A 20,472-nucleotide genomic window follows, 5' to 3' on the forward strand; every position below is an offset into this window, starting at 1 on the left:
TGCATCACAAATCTACAACAACAGCAACATACAGTATTTAAAATAATAATAATTGTAACACTGCAAAACGTCTGTTCAGGTTAGTGGTTACGTGACAATAGGCAAGAAAAGGCACTTTCAGTAACAGGTCTTAACAGTGTAGTATAGCTTTAAGAGTAATTCCCTTAGTTTAATTTTTACCTGTAGCTTCAGATTAGCTTCAGCTTTTAGTCACCTCCTAGAATCATTTGATCAGATTTAAAAAAAAAAAAGGCTTAAAAACATTCCCATGTTTGTATTTTTGTATTAAAATTTTTATCAGAATGTTTTTGATTTAGGTTATACATAATGTTCATTGCTTAAGGTTTTACTTAAATGATCTACCAGTTGACGGAATCATTAAAAAGATAGATTTCATTTGCAAATCACTAATTAAAGTCTCCTCAAAGAAACGATTCGGTCTTAAATAACTCAAAATAGTTAGAGCCTGGCAATATTCATGCAGTTTAAAGTGGGTTTACATTTTGTAGTAGCTGTGTGAACATTCACAAGCCATGCAAATGTCACTTTTTTTGTAGTCGATCAGAAATAAAATATTTTCATAGTATAGGTGGAAAAATAAAAATGGCAAATGGAAAGCTTTTCTGTCTTTGAAATAATTACACAATATCAGGATGCTGACTGGACTGATACAGTAGCCATCCAATAGGAGGAGTGTGTTTTCAAGTGGATTCCCCATGGTGCCTTCAATTGCTTTATGATTAAGTTGTGTGAAATGCACCATTGAAACATTTTTTGCACAACAGAACTATGCTTTTCTGTATTTCAGTTAAAGAAATGTCAGAAAAGTAACTTGAAAATAAAACAGGTGAACAGTATTTGTTAGCTCACACTCGAAGTGTATGTCTGTCAGTGTTGCCAAGTCTGTGGAACTGAGCTACTTTCATAATGCTGCCGTGGGCTGTTTTTTTTAAAAGTCTGTGAAATATCCCCTCCCCGCTGGAGCATGATTTTGACCAAGTTGGAACCCTACAAGCAGGTTTTAACCTCTTGGAATTGGGCTAGTTTTGAGCAACCAATTGGGGAGGTTTTGTTACACAGACCTGGCAACCCTGATGTCGGTCAAAACCTTTTATTTAATGTCACAAACTGCCATGAGATGACACTACTCTCTCTTATTCGTACCTCCTGCTCTCTCTCGGTCCTTCCCTTTAGTGACAGTTCTGGCATTTTGGGTGGCATCTCTGTTTGTTGACATTGCAGCGGCAGCCTCCACTTGTGTCTCCAGGACCCTGAAGTGAGAATGACAAATGACGCTCTGTTTCCAAATAATAAATATTACCAATTAACAATGATTTAAAAAAAACTTTAAGAATCTGTAGATCACTGTATTTATGGCTTTGTCATAGTGATAAGTGACCAACATGGCTTGGTTTAACTACCAGAATGTAGTAATTGGAAACAAAACCGGCATTACACACTTTAACCTTTCCTATGTATGATACCCAGTGGAGCCAGAGACTTAAGCTTATATCCCAGTCTTTTGAAAAAAGCTCTTACTTTGGGCCCCCAGCGTGGTCCTCTGGTGACCCAGCAGATCTCAGTGTGGCAGACAGTACAGCGGAGCCAATCACAGCCCTCCTTCTTCTGCACAATGATGCCACACTGAGGGCAATGCATCGCCTCTCCAGAATTAACAAGAGTCTGTGTGAGTGATGGGACAGAAAGTTTGGGGTAAATAATAATAATAATACTAAAGAAAGAAAGAATGAAAAAAGAAATTAATCAGAAGTAAGTAAACATGAAAGTAATATTCTGTTCATGTGTGAGTGATGGGACCAAAAACAAAATGAAAAGAGATGAACATTTATGACTTATAAGGAACAAGATGTTGTCACATAACAAGGATATATATATATGTTTGTAGACCTTCAGCAGGTCTCTGGTTCTTCGCGCTGCAGAGTCATTGATGGCACGGGCTGCTAGATCATCCTGATACTGCTTACAATTCATCCCTTCATGAATGGCCTAAGCAGAGAAAAAACAAAGCCAAAGCCCTTTACCTTATATTATAAAGAGAATCTAATAGAGAAAGAAAGGGTTTAAGGGTACTGTTCAGTGTTTAAGTATTTGACATACTTTACCTTGCAGAGCAAGCAGTTGTGTTTTTTGCACACTGGGCAGTGGAAAGTGTTGACGGTGTCTTCATAAACACACCAGCCAGGACAATCTGCTGTAGCACAGTGATAACTGCCCTCACATCGAGACTCTGCAACAGACAGACCCCTCTGCAGCCAGCGCTCATAATCATCTACGGACACCAGCTGAGTGAGAAAGATGGCAGAGCACAAATATCACTCGATATATTAATAATAATGTTGTCTGATGTTATTCAAAGTCAGATAAGTACATTATTAGGACCAAGAATTAAGTAGGGTTAGTATAAAAAACAGCAGTTAAAAAAAAAGGTTTTCAGTAAGTTAACAAAGAATCTTATCTTTGAATCTTTATATATATGTGTGTGTGTGTGTATATATATATGTATATATATGTACACTATGTATATGTATATATATATATATATACATATATATATACATATACATATATATACATATACATAGTGTACATATATATACATATATACACACACACACATATATATATACACACACATATAAATAACAGAAGATATATTTTATTAACTATAAAATAAAAATTATAATAGTATCTCAGTGACACTACAATTCTACTGATATATATATATATATATATATATATATATATATATATATATATATATATATAGATGAGGCTACAAAATGACTCTGTACAGTAAGCTTTGACAGCACTTGTCATTTTAACCAATGGCACTGTCATTAAAAGCCTTTCACAGCAGCATTGCTCCAGGTCTCCTGTCAACTGCGCTCCAGCACCATGGACAGTGTCCAGAACAACAGACACTTCCCATCAGTATGTGAATACTAGACAGTATGGTCTTTTTGTAGACAAAATAAATGAATGAGTTCTCACAGCTCTGATTTCTCTTTCCTGCAAGACGCAGTCGCAGGCGTAGGCCTCGTCTCTGTATGGACATGCCACCTGAGGATCCTCCGACATCAGAATCACAGAGCGCAGACACTCTCTACCCACAGAAACACAGAGGCGTCTCTTAACTACTGCATGACAATACAGAACAATAAATGTCACTATGTTTGTGCTACAGCGGCTCGCTCGGTCTTCCTCACTTGCAGAAGCAGTGAAGACACTCTCGTAGCAGGACTCCCTCGCCAGGCTCAAGCTCCACATAGCAGATCCTGCACTCCACTCTCTCTGGGTTAGGAACCAGATCCTGTCCATCCATCTGCACCAGACGTGCATAGTTCTCTCTGCGTTCTGCTTCTCTGGCCTACAGACACAGATTAGATGTTAGAACTGAAGATGCACATTGACGGGCATCCATAGATTGACTGTGTGAGGGAAAACACATTGCATGTACTGTTACTTCTGACTGTATCTTGAAGATTGGTGTGACAGAAACGGGGTCAAAAACCTACAAGATCCCAATGCCATATCAGAGCATTCCTTAGTTTAGATTAGAGAGTTTGTGTCATAATGTGCACACATTATAAATTTGCCTTGGAAAAGAGTGATGTTTGACGGGTAATTTAAATTGACAAAAAGAATAAATTATATATATATATATATATATGTATATATATATATATATATATATATATATATATATATAATGTGTATATATATATATATATATATATATATATATAATGTATGTATATATGTATGTGTGTGTGTGTATACCATAATTAATTTATATACCAATAAGAGCACATAGTTAATTAGCATTACTAAATACATGAACACTAGAAAACCTAAATAAATGCAATTGTAATATATACAGTATATATAGTTTACACAATATTTGTGAATAAATACAGCATGAATGCAATCACTTACCTTATTTGTTTAAACTTATCAACCACAATAGTTATAATTGCGACAAAGTAACAACATAAGGCTTTAAAACATACCAGAACTGTTACTTTCAGTGTATGCACATACATAAAAATAAAGATAAAAAAAAAAAAGTTAAGACACCCAGGTGTGAATGGTATGTACCTATTAAAAGAACTTTATTTGAGTTTGTCACATAGTTAATTTGCATAGACATTTGTCTTTCCTTAATTCAAAGCTATTGTACACTTGAGTTAACATGAAAAAAATCAAGCCCAGTCATTCAGACAAACAAGTTATGCTACATTACAGCTCTAACTGAACTGAACAAAACATGCTTTCCTCCGTTTCTTCCCCTCTCACACTGGTTAAGCCTACTTAAGCATTTAGCAGATGCATTTTATCGATAATGCACTAACTGCCAGTCCTCATGAAGTAACTTGGGGTTAAGTGCATTGCTCACCGGCACTGTGGTAATTACTAAATACACTTTCTGCATTTTTTTGCCAAATAAAATATTCGTAGAGCAAAAATCTCTCTCGGTCTACAACATTTTCACCAAGTTATGTATTTTTGCTTGAGTGCAAAAATTTATACAACATGCGTTTTCTTAGCATGCATGCATTTAGTTTTTCCAAACAAAGTCTAAATGTTTCTGTAACAACTATTTAACAAGGTGGAGTTTTTGCATGAGTTTGTATGATGTGAATCAAATCAAGCATGAAGATCTACCCCTAAACCCAACCATCAGTGGGTAATATGCACAAAAACATACAAATAAGATCATACAAAATCATACAAATTAGCCACCAATTAATCAAAATGTAAAACAGAGTGTGAGACTGTGTTCCACTGGTTTGGCATGTCAGCCACCATTTACATGAATTATTTTTGCCTCTCTTTATTTCATCTTACAGTTTCACCATCAATGCAAAAATAATGTTGCTTGTGTATGAACAGCTGCAGTCTGCAGTGACGTAGGAGAAGGTAAAAGTTGGTGTTTAGTTTAGTAAAGAAAAAAGTGCACTGTAGGATGATCTATCACAAAACTCAATAAGTCATTCTATAATGAAAAAAAATTAAAATAGCTGAGATAGTTGTATTAAGGGATCAATCATCTCTGACCTGAAACTGTTACTTCAAAAATCCCAAGACTAAAATCACTATCAATATAGGAGAATTTGAAACTATTTTATAAGATACTGTCAGACAAGATCAGACTGAACTTGTATCAAACAGATTACATAAATGGATGCTCTACATTCCTGCAAAAGCTGTGCGGAAGGAGTTATTTCTTACGTCTGCTTACAAAGATATACAGTATATGTCATCTCCTTGAGAAATCTGCGCATTAAATGAGTCTGTACTGAATGCAACACAGCATCTCAATAGACCAAGTGAAGTAACGGCTTTGCCATAATATTATCAAAATTACCTTCTGTATGACTATTGCAGTGTTTAATATAAAGGTGTTTTTGAAATTGGTTTTAACGTGTAGCTTTTGTAAAAAAGTTCCACTTGAATAGATGAGGTTGGCATGGATCAAATTCATTAGCAGTGAACTGCTCAGGCATATGCAAGTTCATATGCAGTATACCAGCTGTACTGTAGCTGCATTTGGAGTATGAGTGTGTCTGGTTTGTTAGTTGAGACTAAGCACTGAAAGTGTGTGTGTGCACGCGTGAGTCAGTAGTCCTGGTCGAGGTTGTGCAGTAGTGAGTTGTTGCCCCTCAGCTCCTCTCTTCTCCCTTTCTCCTTAAAAAAAATAGAGACAAAAGAGAAGAGATTCAAACTGAGGAGTCAATCAGAACTCAGGCTTTATCCTACACAAAAACCCTTAGAGATGAGTAAAAGTACCTCTTTAATAGTGGTCAGCTGATATGAGTTTTTCTATGACTGATGATGATTTTTAAAGAGAAAAGTCACCAGTGGCTAATATAGTATTGATGTATAAATAAAACATTTGAAATGATAACAAATGAGATGAATAAAAATAGCTGAAATTAAATGAGCAATTAGTTTTACTATTATATTAAATTTAAAGTCAGCACAAAATGAAATTTTAGTCTGTTTTCTAAATGCATGTTACATATCTCATTGTGAACGATTCATAAGTATGCGGTTTTTTTTTACCTCACAATTTTTAATCAAAACATCATGACTGGATCTTCCAGTGAAAATGCCTTCTGCCTCCATTTTTTAGTCCCCACCCTACAGTTATTCTGTTAATCGGTTACACTCTCAGACATACGTCACAATGTGAAAGAAAAATTCTGCCACTACTTACGTTTTATCACAACTTCATTGAAATTCACCACATATTGAAAAATGTCTCTCTGTAAATTTTGGAACAGATACAGCACTGTTCAACAGCTGCTATTCTCAAAGTCGCCAAAATATTTGTATATAGAGGTCTACCATTCATTCTCATATTTATATGAATACAAACCAAATAACTATAGCATCCTGAGGATTCTGTCCTAAACCTGGGTGTGGATGTAGATGTAAAATGGATGGTGTGCATGAGATGAATAAGCCAACGGCAAAAGCAACATGCCAGACTTATCTGTTGCCAGTGATCTCCACAAGCATCAACAACAAAGTGGAATATTCCAGCGGTAGCAGGCAGGATTATTGTGTAAAATGTGCTCATGCTTTCTCAATTGAATTTCACAAGCCTCACCTGTTGGTACTGCCTTATTGCTTCTTTTTCCTGTTGAATGCGTCTTAGCTCCAGAGCATCTGGTCTGTAGTTGCCAGGAACAGTGTAGCCTTCAGGTCTGTCTGCGCTACACATTTCACAGCCAGGACGTGTCGGTTTATTAATATATGTACAGGTTGGGCAGGCCCATCCCAGCTACACAGCCACAAAAACAAGTATTCAAATAAGCACCAGAATCTCATGTACATCAATGTATTTGCATACTTGTTGCTTCTGTGACACTTATTTCCTGTTTATGTATTTAAAATAATTTTAAAGGCTTAATATTACAAAATTTCTGTGCTTCGTGGTAAAGAAAAATCTTCTGTGTTAACATAATTATGTACCTGTGTGCTTGTTCTATTGGGTGTCAGGGCTTCATTCAACTGCGGCAGCTCAAGGTTGATGAGGTCACGAATATCACCCAAACCCATCCTCTCTGTACTTCCCGCACTGTTACCTACAAGATCAAGAGGTTATGGTTGTAATAAACTGGAGGCATATTTTGCTGAAGGCATCACTTTTAATGACTTTGTAATTAGATGTAACCACATCATATTAAATGTTACTCTGCATATTATGACTTTAACTGGTGGTCTGGGAATACACACTCAGGGTATTATGGCTGTTATGAAGTCTTGTAGGCAGGGTGCTGTATGGTCTTGAGGCTGTGTTTAGTGCTGGCCCATTGGTAACAGCTTCTTGTTGGGGCTGATTAGTCATTGGCACCAAAGCCGGCATTAGCAAAGCACTCTCCTGATCTTGTTGGTAAAGTCCTCGACTGAGACGAGCCTGGCAGGCAGAAATGAGATAAAGGAACGCAGTGTCGCCATCTCGCTGAACTCCATAAGAAGCCAGAGAGCGGTGATCAGAGCACAAAGACTGGCCGATGACCCAGCGCTGCACACGCGGATGAAAACCATAGTCTGTGAAGACCTTACAGAGCAAAAACTGTGTGTCATTAACAAAGCTAAAAGGCAACTCATGTAACTGTGAGAATTGCATGGCATTGAAATAATGACAAGAAACAATGTTTATTTGGTTGATGGTTAGTAATGTTTATATGGTTAAAGTTAATCTGTGCCTACCTGCTGTTTGAGAGCACCAATTGATGAGTGAGGGAAGACTTTCACTGTGACACAACAGGAGGAGGATGCATCCTCTACCACCACCGGCAGGCTGCATGATAAATCAACGCATTAGCTGAGATCAGAATTGCATGGAAACTGTGTGTCGACTTGGCATAAATTAATACTGTGTTCCCCAGAAGAACTACACTCATACAGGCCTTACAACATCAGCATGCATAAATGAGAGAATTGTAATTTCTGGGTGAATAATCCTTAAATAACACTAAAAGATCAGTTGCTGCTTTCTGTCTGGTTAGAACACATTGTCAAACTGAGTGGGTCAGTGTCTGTAAACATGAAATTTACCTAATTTCAGTGTCTGTGTAATTTGGTTTAGATGGCTGAATGCTCAGAGCAGCTCTCTGTTTAGCTAAAGACGATGCACAGACAGATGCCGAACGAACATCACCTGCCTCTATTGCGCTAACCAGCTCCGCACAAATCTCCTCTAGAGAAAAAAAGTAAAAGGGTGAAAATGTATAAGAACAAGAATGGATAAAGAGCGGGATGGAAGGAAGGATTGGAAATGGAAGGAGAACAAGTGGGTGCAACAGAGATATTTGCATCAACATATTAGACAATTGACACTTTGTTTATTGTTTGGCAGCAGTGTCAAGCAGATCGTGAGCCGAAAATTAAAAGGAGAACACAATTGATTACCTGTATGTGGCATGGGCGGATTGCTCGGTGTATCCAGAGGCTGAGGAGGTAGCGGTCTTTCTTCATTGGAGGAACTAATCGCCACTGAAAAGAAGAGCAAGAGACACAGTGGTTTAAAAGCTCAGGGAAAAAAGGGAGTACAAGTTAAAGGAAATGCAAAGTTAGAGGAATTGCACAGTTAAGCTGGGTGCACACTTTACGATCTTGGCCACAATTCGACAATCTGAGACAGATTTTGGGAATCCTATAAGATTCCTAGACTAAAATCTGTAGTCTTGATTGCTATTTTGATGTGTTTGCCAACAGCCAACTCATGACAATTGAAATTCATGACCTCTGATGAAATACTGCCAGATGTTTTGAGGCAGTCTTGCAAAATGGCTTCTCCTATGACAACCGTCAAATCAAGAACCATTGGGAGCACAGAAAAAAACACCATTGTATCCACACACATCATCTTAGTTTTTTTTCCACTTTTCTTTTCAAGACAATCCATGATCAAAATAAACAATAGAGTTTTAACTAGTTATTGTTTGCTAGCCACCATTTCAATTCTGCGTGTGAATGAGGATTATTGGCACTGAATGTCTCATGGATTGATGATGTAAAACTCAGGATGCGTCTTCTTGCATATGTCCTTTTTTGACGAAGCTTGACTGTTATACAGTCTGCATCAATGACAATTGAGATCCAGGTGTAACATGGCTTATAGCTGGGAACATGTTTATACAGTCTGACAAGCTATAATCGTGCTCATAATAAAACCTGTGTGTATGTATATATAGATGAATGAATGAATGAACAAAAGTGACAAATTGTTGGAAGAAAGCAACAGGAAGGCAAACCTCTATGTGCCTCCCGGAGTGATGACATCACCACAGTGGCCCACTCCTGTGCTTCTTGCTCACAGCGGAAGTTGAAAGTGATACGATCATGTGGTGGTGTTGCCAAACTCAGTTCATGGCACTGTGGGGATTTTACTTCATAGCAAACAGTCCTGAGGTCAAACTCAGCAATGGACTGTATGAAAATAAACAGAGAGACACAAAATCTAATGGAGTTAATTTACCTTGACATTATTCAAACAATGTAGTCGATGAATTATCCTTTACTCACAAGCAAATAAATGACCTAGCCTATTTATTATCATCAACTAACTTAAAATTAGGATTTTTTTTCACTATTATGAGCCGTCAGCCTGTCACATATTTTGATTAAATTGTTGTTATTGTTTTATCTGGTTATTATTGTTTTATCTGGTTATATTCATCATTGGGTAGACTACACAAGAGCTATCATTTCAAAACAACATTTTCAGGATCTTGAGTGTCATGAGGTTTCAAAGAGACAGCAGGACTCAAATATGAATATTACTTCTATTTGGCATCTCTAAGCCCCTGGATATAATAGATAAATGCAATGAACTTGATACACAAACTTTAAGAGTGCACTACCCCTGAATTTCTAATTAGTCAGAATTTCCCCAAATAACACAATCCTTGACAACAACCCAGTTTGTAAGTGCATGTTTACTTTGTTGCATACCCGGAAGATACAGACTTTAATATTAAACGTATTTGAACTGAAATAGGTCTATTTGTTTTTTATTGTTATTTTGCATTTATGCATACACAAATAACAACCAAGTTCATATCAACTGATTCACACGAGGCAGTTTCACTTTCTTTTCAGTCTATTACAGTAAATAAAAGTATCAGTGCTGACCAGAAGTATGATCTAACATCAAATAAAGAAGAGCATTAAGTTTATTCATGACACAACTCTGGGCAAACTATAAAATTCAAGGGGTGGAGGATGGATTTTAAAAACAAAAACCAGCAAAACAACATGTGATTCACTCATGTTTGCTCGCCAGAGGGCAGGCTATGTTATACCTAGCACAGATACACTTCTGGAATGAAAATACTACTATGTTGCACTTTTCACCATCAATTCTTCACCAGTATTCATAGCCACGTAGACTGAAACTCAACGCAAGATCGACATTTGCTCACCACGCTGCGCCCAGCCGCGGCTCCGCTGACGTCCCGTAACGCGAGGCGGAATTCCCCTGCCTTCCCCGGGTCCATGCTCAGCTGAAGACGGAGAGACTCGTCCCCGGCCCCCGGGAGACAAAGCGGTCGTATACCTGAGTGGCATACTGACACCTTCACCGACATCAAAACCGTGCTGCAGGCCGACTGCGAGGCCTCCTGGCCGAGGTGAGACGATGCAGACTGGGCCGGCGGAGGTGTGTGAGTCCACCCGCCTGAGCTCAGCGACATGCCGCCGCCGACTGACTACTTCAGGCGGGAATATGTCGTGTTGGCACTCCAGTACCAGCCGGGCTTGTGTGCTAATATGATGTTTGGAGATATGCTACGACTCCCTGATCCGACTTACGCAAAAGTAGCGGCCTTGTCATCTTTGTTTTAGTTTCTGATGGAGGGCAGCCCAGCGTCAGAGCAGGAAGAAACACGGCTCAAGCAGAGACAGACATTTTACACTGTGAGAGAGAGCAGAAGCTGCGCCTCCTGCCGAAAACACACGCACATACACTTTGCTTTCTCATCTAGGGGATATCCCAATTTTCCATGTCAATCTTAAATATCATCCCATGAAACCGTAACTGTAATGTAACTGTGGTGATGTTAACTGCCGTTACAGTTAATTGATTGCACAAAAATACTGTTAAGGATGTGGCTTACTGTGCTTTTATGTTCTTACTAAGGTTTAATTAAACCTTTTATCACAGCTAAACCACGAAGAGTTTAGTAAAATCATGGTAAATATGTTGGATGGTTTTACTATATGTTTAATATACAATAATAATAATAATAATAATAATAATAATAATAATAATAATAATAATAATAATAAATAATAGCAAAACCAGTCCCACTGGTTTGTTCCGTTTACCCCTTTGCAGGCTAGATGATTGTATACAAAACAGTAACATTGATTTATTTACAAAATATGCTATCATATTTACTCTTTAGATTTTTTTTACATTTTGATAATACGAGAAAATGTTGATTATAATACGTATGTATGAATAAATTAATTAATGAATAAATAGATCATTCCTCGCTCTATTCAGGCATTTTACATATGAACTGGGGGCTACGTCCTAATTGTCACGTCCCACTAGAAGTGGATCGAATTACCCCTTAGCATTATAAACACCTTCTCAAAACATCACATCTGCTTCTAACTATGCATAAAACCTTGGCATACAATGCCTACATAATCTGTTTTCAAAATTGTAACGTTTATTTTTTTTACACTGCACAAAAAAATAAACACTTGCCAAAGAATTCATTAAAGGGTCAACAATCCTTTGGAAATTATTTAAATGACGTGACCATTTAGCCAATAGAATGGCTAGTACATTTAATTGACAGACTAAGTGGCCAATAGAAGTGTTCATATTATTTTCCTGAACACAGAGTGGGCGTGGTCATCATCAACGGAAATATTTCAGACTGCTAAGAGGCGTGGTTTGTATACTGTTTTCAGATATAGAGACCGTTGTTGGATGTTTTCGAGGTTTTTTTACCAACATTGAACAAGAAATAGGATACATTATCGTTAGCGAGAAGTCGCAAGTGCTAATTTAATCATCGGTTAATCAAGTCGCGTCATTTAAACCGACGCTTAAATCGTTTTCAGAACGTACATTTGTTGTAGGTCAAGTAAGGGGATGCTGCTGAAGTCGATGTCTTGGAGCTTGACATCATCGCTGAATTTTATGTTGCGTTTAGTCGAAATAAGAAGCTTTGCAGTAAGAGAAAACGCCTGCAGAATATGTCAGTCTCGACCGAGTCATTTTCAAATTAACTGAATTTACATTTGAACGTTTTTTATTGTTCCGTACTGCGCGTATACGCCAGCGCATTTTAGCTTGTATTGTGTTGTTGAACAACTCCGTAAACCGAACGGTCTGTGAGACGAATCACTAACGTTAACGTTACTCCATTCGCCCAGATTTGTTTTTAGTTGGAAAGTGGCAGTACAACAGTAAAGGTAAGCTTCACAATTGATATACACTTTGATACAGTATGTCGTCAATATTAAAAACCATAGCTGGTCAGTAGTAGGTCAGTTGCTGTTGTTGGATGTTTATAATAGTTTATTTATAACTAAACCACTTTGCTCTTTCATAATGCAATTTTGTCTTGTTTTATTTTATCAATAAAATGTCCCCACTGTAGTATTTTTTTTTCTAACCCACACGCCCAGGTCGATTTATAAAGTAGGAAGTGCTTAAAGGGTTGTTGTTGGGGGGAGGTGGGCTGTTACGATTGTCTTACAGTTTTCAGGCGTCAAGTCAACAAATAATTCATAATTTAACGCAGTTTTACGTGTGGTATTTTGTCATTAATGCCGTTAAAATAAAGTATGCATTTATTTAAATAAAAACACGATTTTCTTGTTTATACGGACAATCATGCAGTCCGTACGTAAATTAGTTTTTACGTAAGGCACTAAGGTGGAGTCGTTTAACTTTGCATGTAAATAAGAAATGCTACACTCACCCAACTGTTTCCATTTGGGCATCTCCATTACATTGTTTCAATTAAACCCGATACAACTAGTTGCATCAATAAATTGTTTATATTGTAACCAGTTACTCACAGTGAAATTAGAGATATTTGTCTTCTGATAAGTGTGTGTATGATTTTATTTTGTTTGTTTTCCAGCTATGAAGCTTTTAGAGAATTCCCGTTTTGAGGCATTGAGCTCCCAGCTGTGTGTTGAAACTGGAGATGCTCACATCCTTGGCAGGTATGAATCCTGAAAAAAATAGCAAATGTTTTTTTTTTCTCCTTTGAACATTTGAGTTATGATTTACAAAAATGTGGGTACCCTGTAACACCTGTGAATATAACAAAATCTAAAGTGTGTTCAGGCTTCGCAAATTCATAAAGAATCAACATTTTGTATTTAACTCGCCCCTATGTCGTTCCAAACTTTGACTCTTCCAACACTTTTACATAGTTGAGGGGACATCAATTTCCTCAGATTTCATTAAAATGTCTTCATTTGTGTTTAGAATATGAAAAAGGGGCATAAAGTTGTATTAATGACATAAGGAAATGGTAACAGAATGTTCACTTTTTGGTGAACTATCTCTTTAAATCATTTAAATGTCTAGAACCAATGCACAGATTAATGAATATACAGCTCTGAAGTATGCAATTGGGTACAGGTGGCTCTTTTCTGAGTGCAGACTCTGTTAAAAAAAAAAAATTAATAATAATTCATATATATATAAGAAGCAATAATCCTTATCCAGTACAAGCAAACAACTGGAAAATTCATGTAAATCCATTGGTCAAAAGGAGCAGTAACCTCAGATTTAGGTTTTTCTTTAATTCTTGTGTTCAGGTGTCTGTGCTGGTAAACATCCTGTCACACACATCTTCCTGTGGTTCTTTTAGGCTCCAAGTGTCATGTGCATAAGTGTTTTAGCTTTTACTCTGCAAGCATTAGCATGTTTCAGCCCAGTGCTTGAACCAGCAGAAGAAAGTTGCTGAATTATCATAAATGATAGCAATACTTATGTCAAAAGAATGTCATTTTAACAACCGTTTAGTTCAGTTGTTCTATACTTTTAACAACTTAAAACAATGTCACACTGATATTGAACTCGATTTATTATTTTTATTTTTTTATTAATTGTACACTACTTTTTTCTTTATCTTTTTTGCTGTTAGGTTTAAAACTGTATGGTATTGTTTTCTTTCACTTTGTGATGATGTTATGTAAGGATAAGGGGGTCTGATATACCCAGAGTAAAGACGCGATTGTTGTACCCATGACGCAGATTGTAGTGTCTTCTAACACATACCACTGTGGTTATTTAGGGGTGCATGTAAACACAGCTGAGTTTCATATGATCTGCCAGCTCCTTTAGCATTTAATCATGTCATTAGATGAGTGTAGAGTACAGTACAGAGAGATCAAATGTGGTATCTCTGAGCACAGATGCCAATAACATTTATATATATATCTTTTAATAGAGCTCACACCAGTATACTTGTCCAAGTTAAAACTAGTGAAGATGCTAACTAACCAGTGCATGCATACCATCTCTATTTACTAACAGACACCATCAGAATCTTGTTACAGCCCTACTTTCAGACTCTCTAGTTCAGTGTGACGTGTCTTTCTTCAAACTGATCTTTACACACCAGACACATACAGTTTATGATACAGTTCAACCTTTGTTCTCCAACGTTTGCTTGTTTCTTCCACTGATTTATGGTTCTTTAACACCGGGCTACAGTGTCCCAAATCATATGATTCTCCTCCGTGTCCTGCTACAGCCTTTGCCCTTCACCTATAAATAGTCATGTCCGTGGACTGTTACTGGAACTTTCTGAAGTTGCACAACCTCTCTGGTATAAGCCAGAAAGATAAACACACACGATATTCCTATGTCCTCCCCACTCACTCTACATCTGTGACATTTTAGCCAAGCATTAAAAATATAGGTTTGGAAAAGCCCAGTACAGTTGGGATGATTACATTTTTTTTTTTAAATCACACTCAAATAGCTAAAATTTTACTGCAATATAAAAATGTTTTGTATCTTATATAAATCTCAAACAATATATTATGCTGATATTTGTGTGTGTGATTGTTTTAGAAAAAATTAAATCTATCCTTTTCCCATGTTTTATTTTCTCCTGTCTGTAGGATTGAGAGCTACTCGTGTAAAATGGCTGGTGATGACAAGCACATGTTTAAGCAGTTTTGTCAGGAGGGGGAGCCACATGTTCTTGAAGCTCTGTCACCCCCTCAGTCCAGCAGCGCTCCAAGTCCTAACCTGTAAGCCTTAGCACACAACCATAGGTTTCACCTCAGCTACTGTGGGCACACTGCACAATATTTCTCCTGCACTTTCTTTTAGATTGGGGAAGAGTGGGGAGGATGGAGAAAATCCATTAAGTGATAAGTGTTGCAGGAAGACCTTGTTCTACCTTATCACCACCCTGAACGAGTCGTTCCGGCCTGATTATGACTTCAGTGCTGCCCGTGCCCACGAGTTCAGCCGAGAGCCCAGTGTTAACTGGGTTAGTATGACTGGTTTCCATTGTATCGCGATAATGTTTCTGTTGGGTAAAGAACTTTTTATGTGATCTTATGTTATTAAATGTCAGGTACAAAGGTTTGTAGATGCGTTGTCAGGAATTGAGTAAAGTTACAAATTAATGAAATCAGATTTATAAGTTCTCTCAATGATTGTCTTAATTGTCCTAAGTAAAGCTACTTTTTTGTGAGTTTTAATTTAAAATGCTTAATACCACCAATAACTTTGTATAGGTAACTACAATTTTTTTTTTACTTTCTTCCGTTAGTAATTCAAGTTCAAGTTGAGCTTTATTGTCATTTGTCTACATGTGTGGACATACAGTGGAACGAAATGTTGTGCTTCACAGGACCACGGTGCTACATGAATACAGACGTACAACAATTTAGTAAAACCGTATAAACCTATACACAACTAACCTACTGACAGACTTTGACTATAAATATACTATATATAAATGTTTACCTATACATTAGCTAAAAAAATACAGACTATATGAATGCTCCACATAATACTATACCTATACACAACTAACCTACTGACAGATTTTACAGATAGATTACTGAAAAAGAAAAATATATATAGACCATACTAACACTTCACATAGTACTGTACATGTGCAAAGAGAAACATTGTAAGTCAAGCAGCTGTCTGGGGAACAGTGCAAGATGATTTGTAGTGCATAAGAATGTAAACACACATTACATTATAAAAGTGTCTAGTGCGCATAGTGGAGAATTGCACAAGAATTATTTGAATTGCACAAAAAAAAGAATGTTTCAGACAGTTTTTCTGTGATGTGAAAAGTTTGCGGGGTGGAGGAGGTAGATGGTCCATGTTCCAGGAGTTTTCAGGGGTTTGTGTGGGGTTTCAGAGGAGGGCAGGGTGATTTGAGTTCAAAGGGCTCTCACAGCCTGGGGGAAAAAGCTGTTGAGCAGTCTGGCGGAGCGGGCTCTGATGCTCCGGTACCATCTTCCTGATGGCAAGAGCTGGAAGAGACTGTGGGAGGGATGGGTGGGGTCCTTCACGATACTGTTTGCTTTGCTGGAGCATCGTGTGAGGAAAAGGTCCAGGATGGAGGGGAGAGGGGCACCGATGATCTTTGTAGCGGTGCTCACTGTCCGCTAGAGGGTCTTGCGGTCTGCTGTATTACAGTTCCCATACCAGACAGTGATGCAGCTGGTCAGCACGCTCTCAATGGTTCCACTGTAGAATGTGGTGAGGATGGGTGGAGGGAGACTTGCTCTTTTCAGCCGGCGGAGAAAGTGTAGGAGCTGTTGTGCCTTCTTGGAGAGTGACATGGTGTTGGTTGTCCAGGTGAGATCCTCTGTGATGTGCACCCCGAAGAATTTAGTGCTGCTGACTCTCTCCACAGTTGGTCAGTGGGGGGTGGTCAATGGAGTTTCTCCTGAAGTCCATCACAATCTCCTTTGTCTTTCCACATTGAGGGACAGGTTGTTAGTTCCACACCATTCAGCCAGCTTTGCAGCTTCCTCTCTGTAGTGTGTTTCATCGTTGTTGCTGATGAGACCTACATCAGTTGTGTCATCCGCAAATTAAATACAAAAATACAGTGAATCAATCTTTTTTTTTTTTTAAGTGAAAGTGACATTCAGCCAAGTATGGTGACCCATACTCAGAATTCGTGCTCTGCATTTAACCCATCCGAAGTGCACACACACAGCATTGAACATACACACACCATTAACACACACCCGGAGCATTTAATATATCATCTTTCCGAAACAATGATATTTGGGATGTAGATTGAAAGGGGTTGTATATGAACCTAAACACTTGACACAATATCCTCAAGAACAGTGAAAATCAACAAATGTAGAACAACAAATATCAGTAATAACAAAACAACTTCAAAATGTAAAAAAAAAAAAAAAATATGCCAGCAAACAGCCAAACATTTATTCATGTTGCAGTGCATGCTGGAAGCTCAACATTTAACCTGTCAGTAATAATATACCTCAATATGATTATTGATTACGTTTCCTAACAATCTGTTTGTGTCCTCCAGGTGGTTGACTCTGTTAACAGCAGCCTTTGTTCTGCTGTGGGGGAGCAGTTTAACTCTTTAGGACCAGAACTGTGGAATGCCATTGATCAAGAGATAAACCTGCAGGGCTGTGACATCTATAGGTGTGTGACAAGTAGGGTTGGGAACCGAGAACCTTCTGTTCTTTTAAAAGAACCGGAACCGTGAGCAATTTCTGTTTCAGTTCCAGCAAGTTTCGGTTCCAAAAATGGTTCTGGTGCGACACGTGACCAAGCGCTGTGAGCAGTCTTGCGCCAGTGTTCTGATGATTCGGCATTTCCCGTAAAGGATTCACAAACCGAATAACAGAAACACCGCCCTGGCTCTTTCATTACTGAGCACATAGCTTCCATTGTGTGTCTTTAACTGCCGAACACATTTCCCATGACTGTATGCACACTTGCGCCTTTGATAACTGTGCACGTCGTTTTGTCTGACTGTACATGTACCGTGCAGTACCTTCCGGCTGCTGCTACTAAATTGCATTAGGCTATATTTGTTGCATATTGTCATTAACATACATACTGACTTCAACTTGCACCACTAAATAAAAATACTGCTTTTGTTGTGCAAGTATGAGGGATAGATTATTTAGTGTATAGGTGTATAGCATTTTAAATGTTTAAAAATGTGGAAACCACTCATTGCATCACATCATCTCCTGACTGCATTATTATTTGTAAAATAGGGGATATGGAGAGTGTGTATATATGGTTATAAGTATAACAGTTTATTGTTCATTAATTTAGGGAATTGATCGAGTGTCTTAAGCCTCAAGGGACTATTTGGCCAACCAGCTTATTCCCGCTTAAAAAGCTAAATGTTATTGATAGTGTAAAAAACATCAAGTTTGAAGCACATGCTGATTGATGGACTAGCATTTCTCAACATTACTTACTACCTTTCAGCAACACTACATTCAATGAAGGTAAAATAGTAAAAAAACAATTATTTTAATGGATTAATCATTTAAATGGAAATAGAATCTGAACCTGAAAATTTGTATACTGTAATATATGTTGAATTTTGACATTGCCAACCTTTAAATTAAGTTGACAGTAAGTAATAAACAGTATTGAGCATTGAGTAGTTGAGAATTGTGGATTTTTCCTTACCACTATTTTTTTAGTAGCTGTTTAATGATTTTAATGGAACCGGAATTGGAACCTGAACCGTTACGCAGAACTGGAACTGGAACCTGAAAATTTCTAACGACTCCCAATCCTAGTGACAAAAAAGTAAAGAAATTATTTCTCCCTCACTAAATGTGTTGTGTACATGTATTTTAATAACAGTCATTGTTATGTTGTTTGTAGCTACAACCCAGACCTTGTCTCTGACCCCTTCGGTGAGGAAGGCAGCCTGTGGTCCTTCAACTACTTCTTTTACAACAAGAAGCTTAAACGCATTGTATTTTTCACTTGCCGCTCAGTCAGGTCAGTAATCACTCACTGTACACACATTATAAAAGTCCTTTTCTAGCCATTTTTAAACGTCATGTTCTTTTCAGTGTCCTCAGTAGTTATGGTTGCAGTGGCCTTGATAATGAGTTGGACATGGAGCTGGATGATGAAGAGGAAGTGGACAGCTTCATGGAAGACAGGTGAGATCGTTTTAATGAAGACCTCTTCATTCAATCCATGAGGACTCAAGTTGTCCTAGACCATTAGAACTGGAAAAAACTGGAGCCATCTCTATATGTGTTTGCCATAGTCTTTTAAAAAGGTTTCTGTTGTTCTGTTTTGCAGGTTCCCCTCAGCTCTGTGTGTCTAAACTTTCTCAGGGATGACAACCTGCGCTTCAGCCAAAGGGCCTCGCCGTTAACTTTGCACCTAATTTCTTCTTTCCTTATTTTATGAAAAAAAAAAAACTTTTTTTTTAAGTGTGTGTGTTTCATTTACTTCACTGTGAACTGAGGAGAAGAAATAAGCCTCTAAAGAAGATCATAAACTGTGGCTGAGAGGAATTACAGGAGAGCTGCTTGGACAAGGTTTGACATGGACTCATTTAAGCATTGGCTGAGACCAACTAAAGATCCTGGAATCCAGTTCATCCTAGGAGTGAATGAAAGGCACCAGCATTTTGACAGTGGAGAATATGAACACACTTTGGAATACAAAGACTGCATGCCTTTTGGATTTGCCCCTCCATTTTATTGGTTCTCCTAATATTTCTTGTTTTACTGTGTGTTTTTTTTATAAAGCTGTGTAAGGTGTATCTGAATGTTGTCATTTAACATGTTTTAACAAATATTTTGATCAAAACCTACTCAACAGGTACTCCCAACCCACCCCCCCCCCCCCCCCCCCCCCCCACGTATGATTCCTGGTATTTAAACCAGTGATCCTGGAATCGCTAGCAGCATGATCTAGCAAATGAGCTCTAGACAATTTAGACTTATTTTCCTAAAATCTTTGTATAAGATTAAACTATAAAGCTTTTTTGGTTAACTTAATTATTTTAAATTCATTTATTTTAGTACACTGCACTGATTTTTATTATATGTCTGCAGGTTTCACATTTGCTGCAATTTATTTGGCTTTCTGTAATATGGGCTTTGCTATGAGTTTACCAATTTATTTTGGCATAGCTGAATGGTAAACATGCAAATCAAATATTGTTTAAGCTTTTAAGGCTGGTGCACCCAAATCATTTTTCATAACCTGAAAATTTTTTTTTTTTTTGGTTTAAATAACCGCGCTGAAAGAAAATGTGAATGGGAGCTGTGTCTTGTTGCCAGCATCTGTGACAATAAAAGTACAGGTTAATCACCAGTTTGGGCTTTTCTCTTTAATATTCACTTTTGTCTCTTCATGTGACTGTCTTAATTTTGAAATATTTACTCTACTCTTTACTTTTAATACCTGGCTTTGTGTTTCAT

General features: G+C 37.7%; 2 protein-coding genes across 2 annotated transcripts; one reads left to right on the plus strand and one right to left on the minus strand.

The window, feature by feature from the left end:
* Nucleotides 1-271: 271 nt before the first annotated feature.
* On the minus strand, nt 272-11,040 carry shrprbck1r (sharpin and rbck1 related). Its single transcript, XM_059533115.1, has 14 exons — nt 10,461-11,040; nt 9,291-9,465; nt 8,446-8,529; nt 8,092-8,233; nt 7,744-7,834; nt 7,267-7,591; nt 7,003-7,115; nt 6,638-6,811; nt 3,228-3,388; nt 3,013-3,124; nt 2,124-2,303; nt 1,909-2,007; nt 1,540-1,683; nt 272-1,271 (listed from the first exon to the last, which is right to left on the minus strand). Exons 1-14 carry the CDS (start codon nt 10,728-10,730, stop codon nt 1,191-1,193), a joined length of 2,151 nt encoding a protein of 716 aa, XP_059389098.1. The 5' UTR covers nt 10,731-11,040; the 3' UTR covers nt 272-1,190.
* Nucleotides 11,041-11,943: 903 nt separating this feature from the next.
* LOC132122749 (repressor of RNA polymerase III transcription MAF1 homolog) lies at nt 11,944-19,769 on the plus strand. The gene is made up of 8 exons (XM_059533129.1): nt 11,944-12,471; nt 13,149-13,233; nt 15,151-15,282; nt 15,365-15,527; nt 17,574-17,695; nt 18,908-19,027; nt 19,102-19,194; nt 19,340-19,769. The coding sequence occupies exons 2-8, from the start codon at nt 13,151-13,153 to the stop codon at nt 19,362-19,364; spliced, it is 738 nt and encodes a 245-aa protein (XP_059389112.1). The 5' UTR covers nt 11,944-12,471; nt 13,149-13,150; the 3' UTR covers nt 19,365-19,769.
* The last annotated feature ends 703 nt before the right edge of the window (nt 19,770-20,472 follow it).

This window comes from Carassius carassius, chromosome 3, assembly GCF_963082965.1.
Source record: "Carassius carassius chromosome 3, fCarCar2.1, whole genome shotgun sequence".
NCBI lineage: Eukaryota > Metazoa > Chordata > Actinopteri > Cypriniformes > Cyprinidae > Carassius > Carassius carassius.

Bases quoted from the DNA above. Each gene is read 5' to 3' on its own strand.
- shrprbck1r (XM_059533115.1), bottom strand. From the start codon at position 10,730: ATGTCGCTGAGCTCAGGCGGGTGGACTCACACACCTCCGCCGGCCCAG. The intron at 8,530-9,290 runs GTTTGCCTTCCT...TCTTCTTTTCAG, and splicing joins ACTCCGGGAGGCACATAGAG to TGGCGATTAGTTCCTCCAAT. The intron at 1,684-1,908 runs GTCTACAAACAT...TCACTCACACAG, and splicing joins GAACCAGAGACCTGCTGAAG to ACTCTTGTTAATTCTGGAGA.
- LOC132122749 (XM_059533129.1), top strand. From the start codon at position 13,151: ATGAAGCTTTTAGAGAATTCCCGTTTTGAGGCATTGAGCTCCCAGCTG. The intron at 17,696-18,907 runs GTGTGTGACAAG...TGTTGTTTGTAG, and splicing joins CAGGGCTGTGACATCTATAG to CTACAACCCAGACCTTGTCT. The intron at 19,028-19,101 runs GTCAGTAATCAC...TGTTCTTTTCAG, and splicing joins TTCACTTGCCGCTCAGTCAG to TGTCCTCAGTAGTTATGGTT.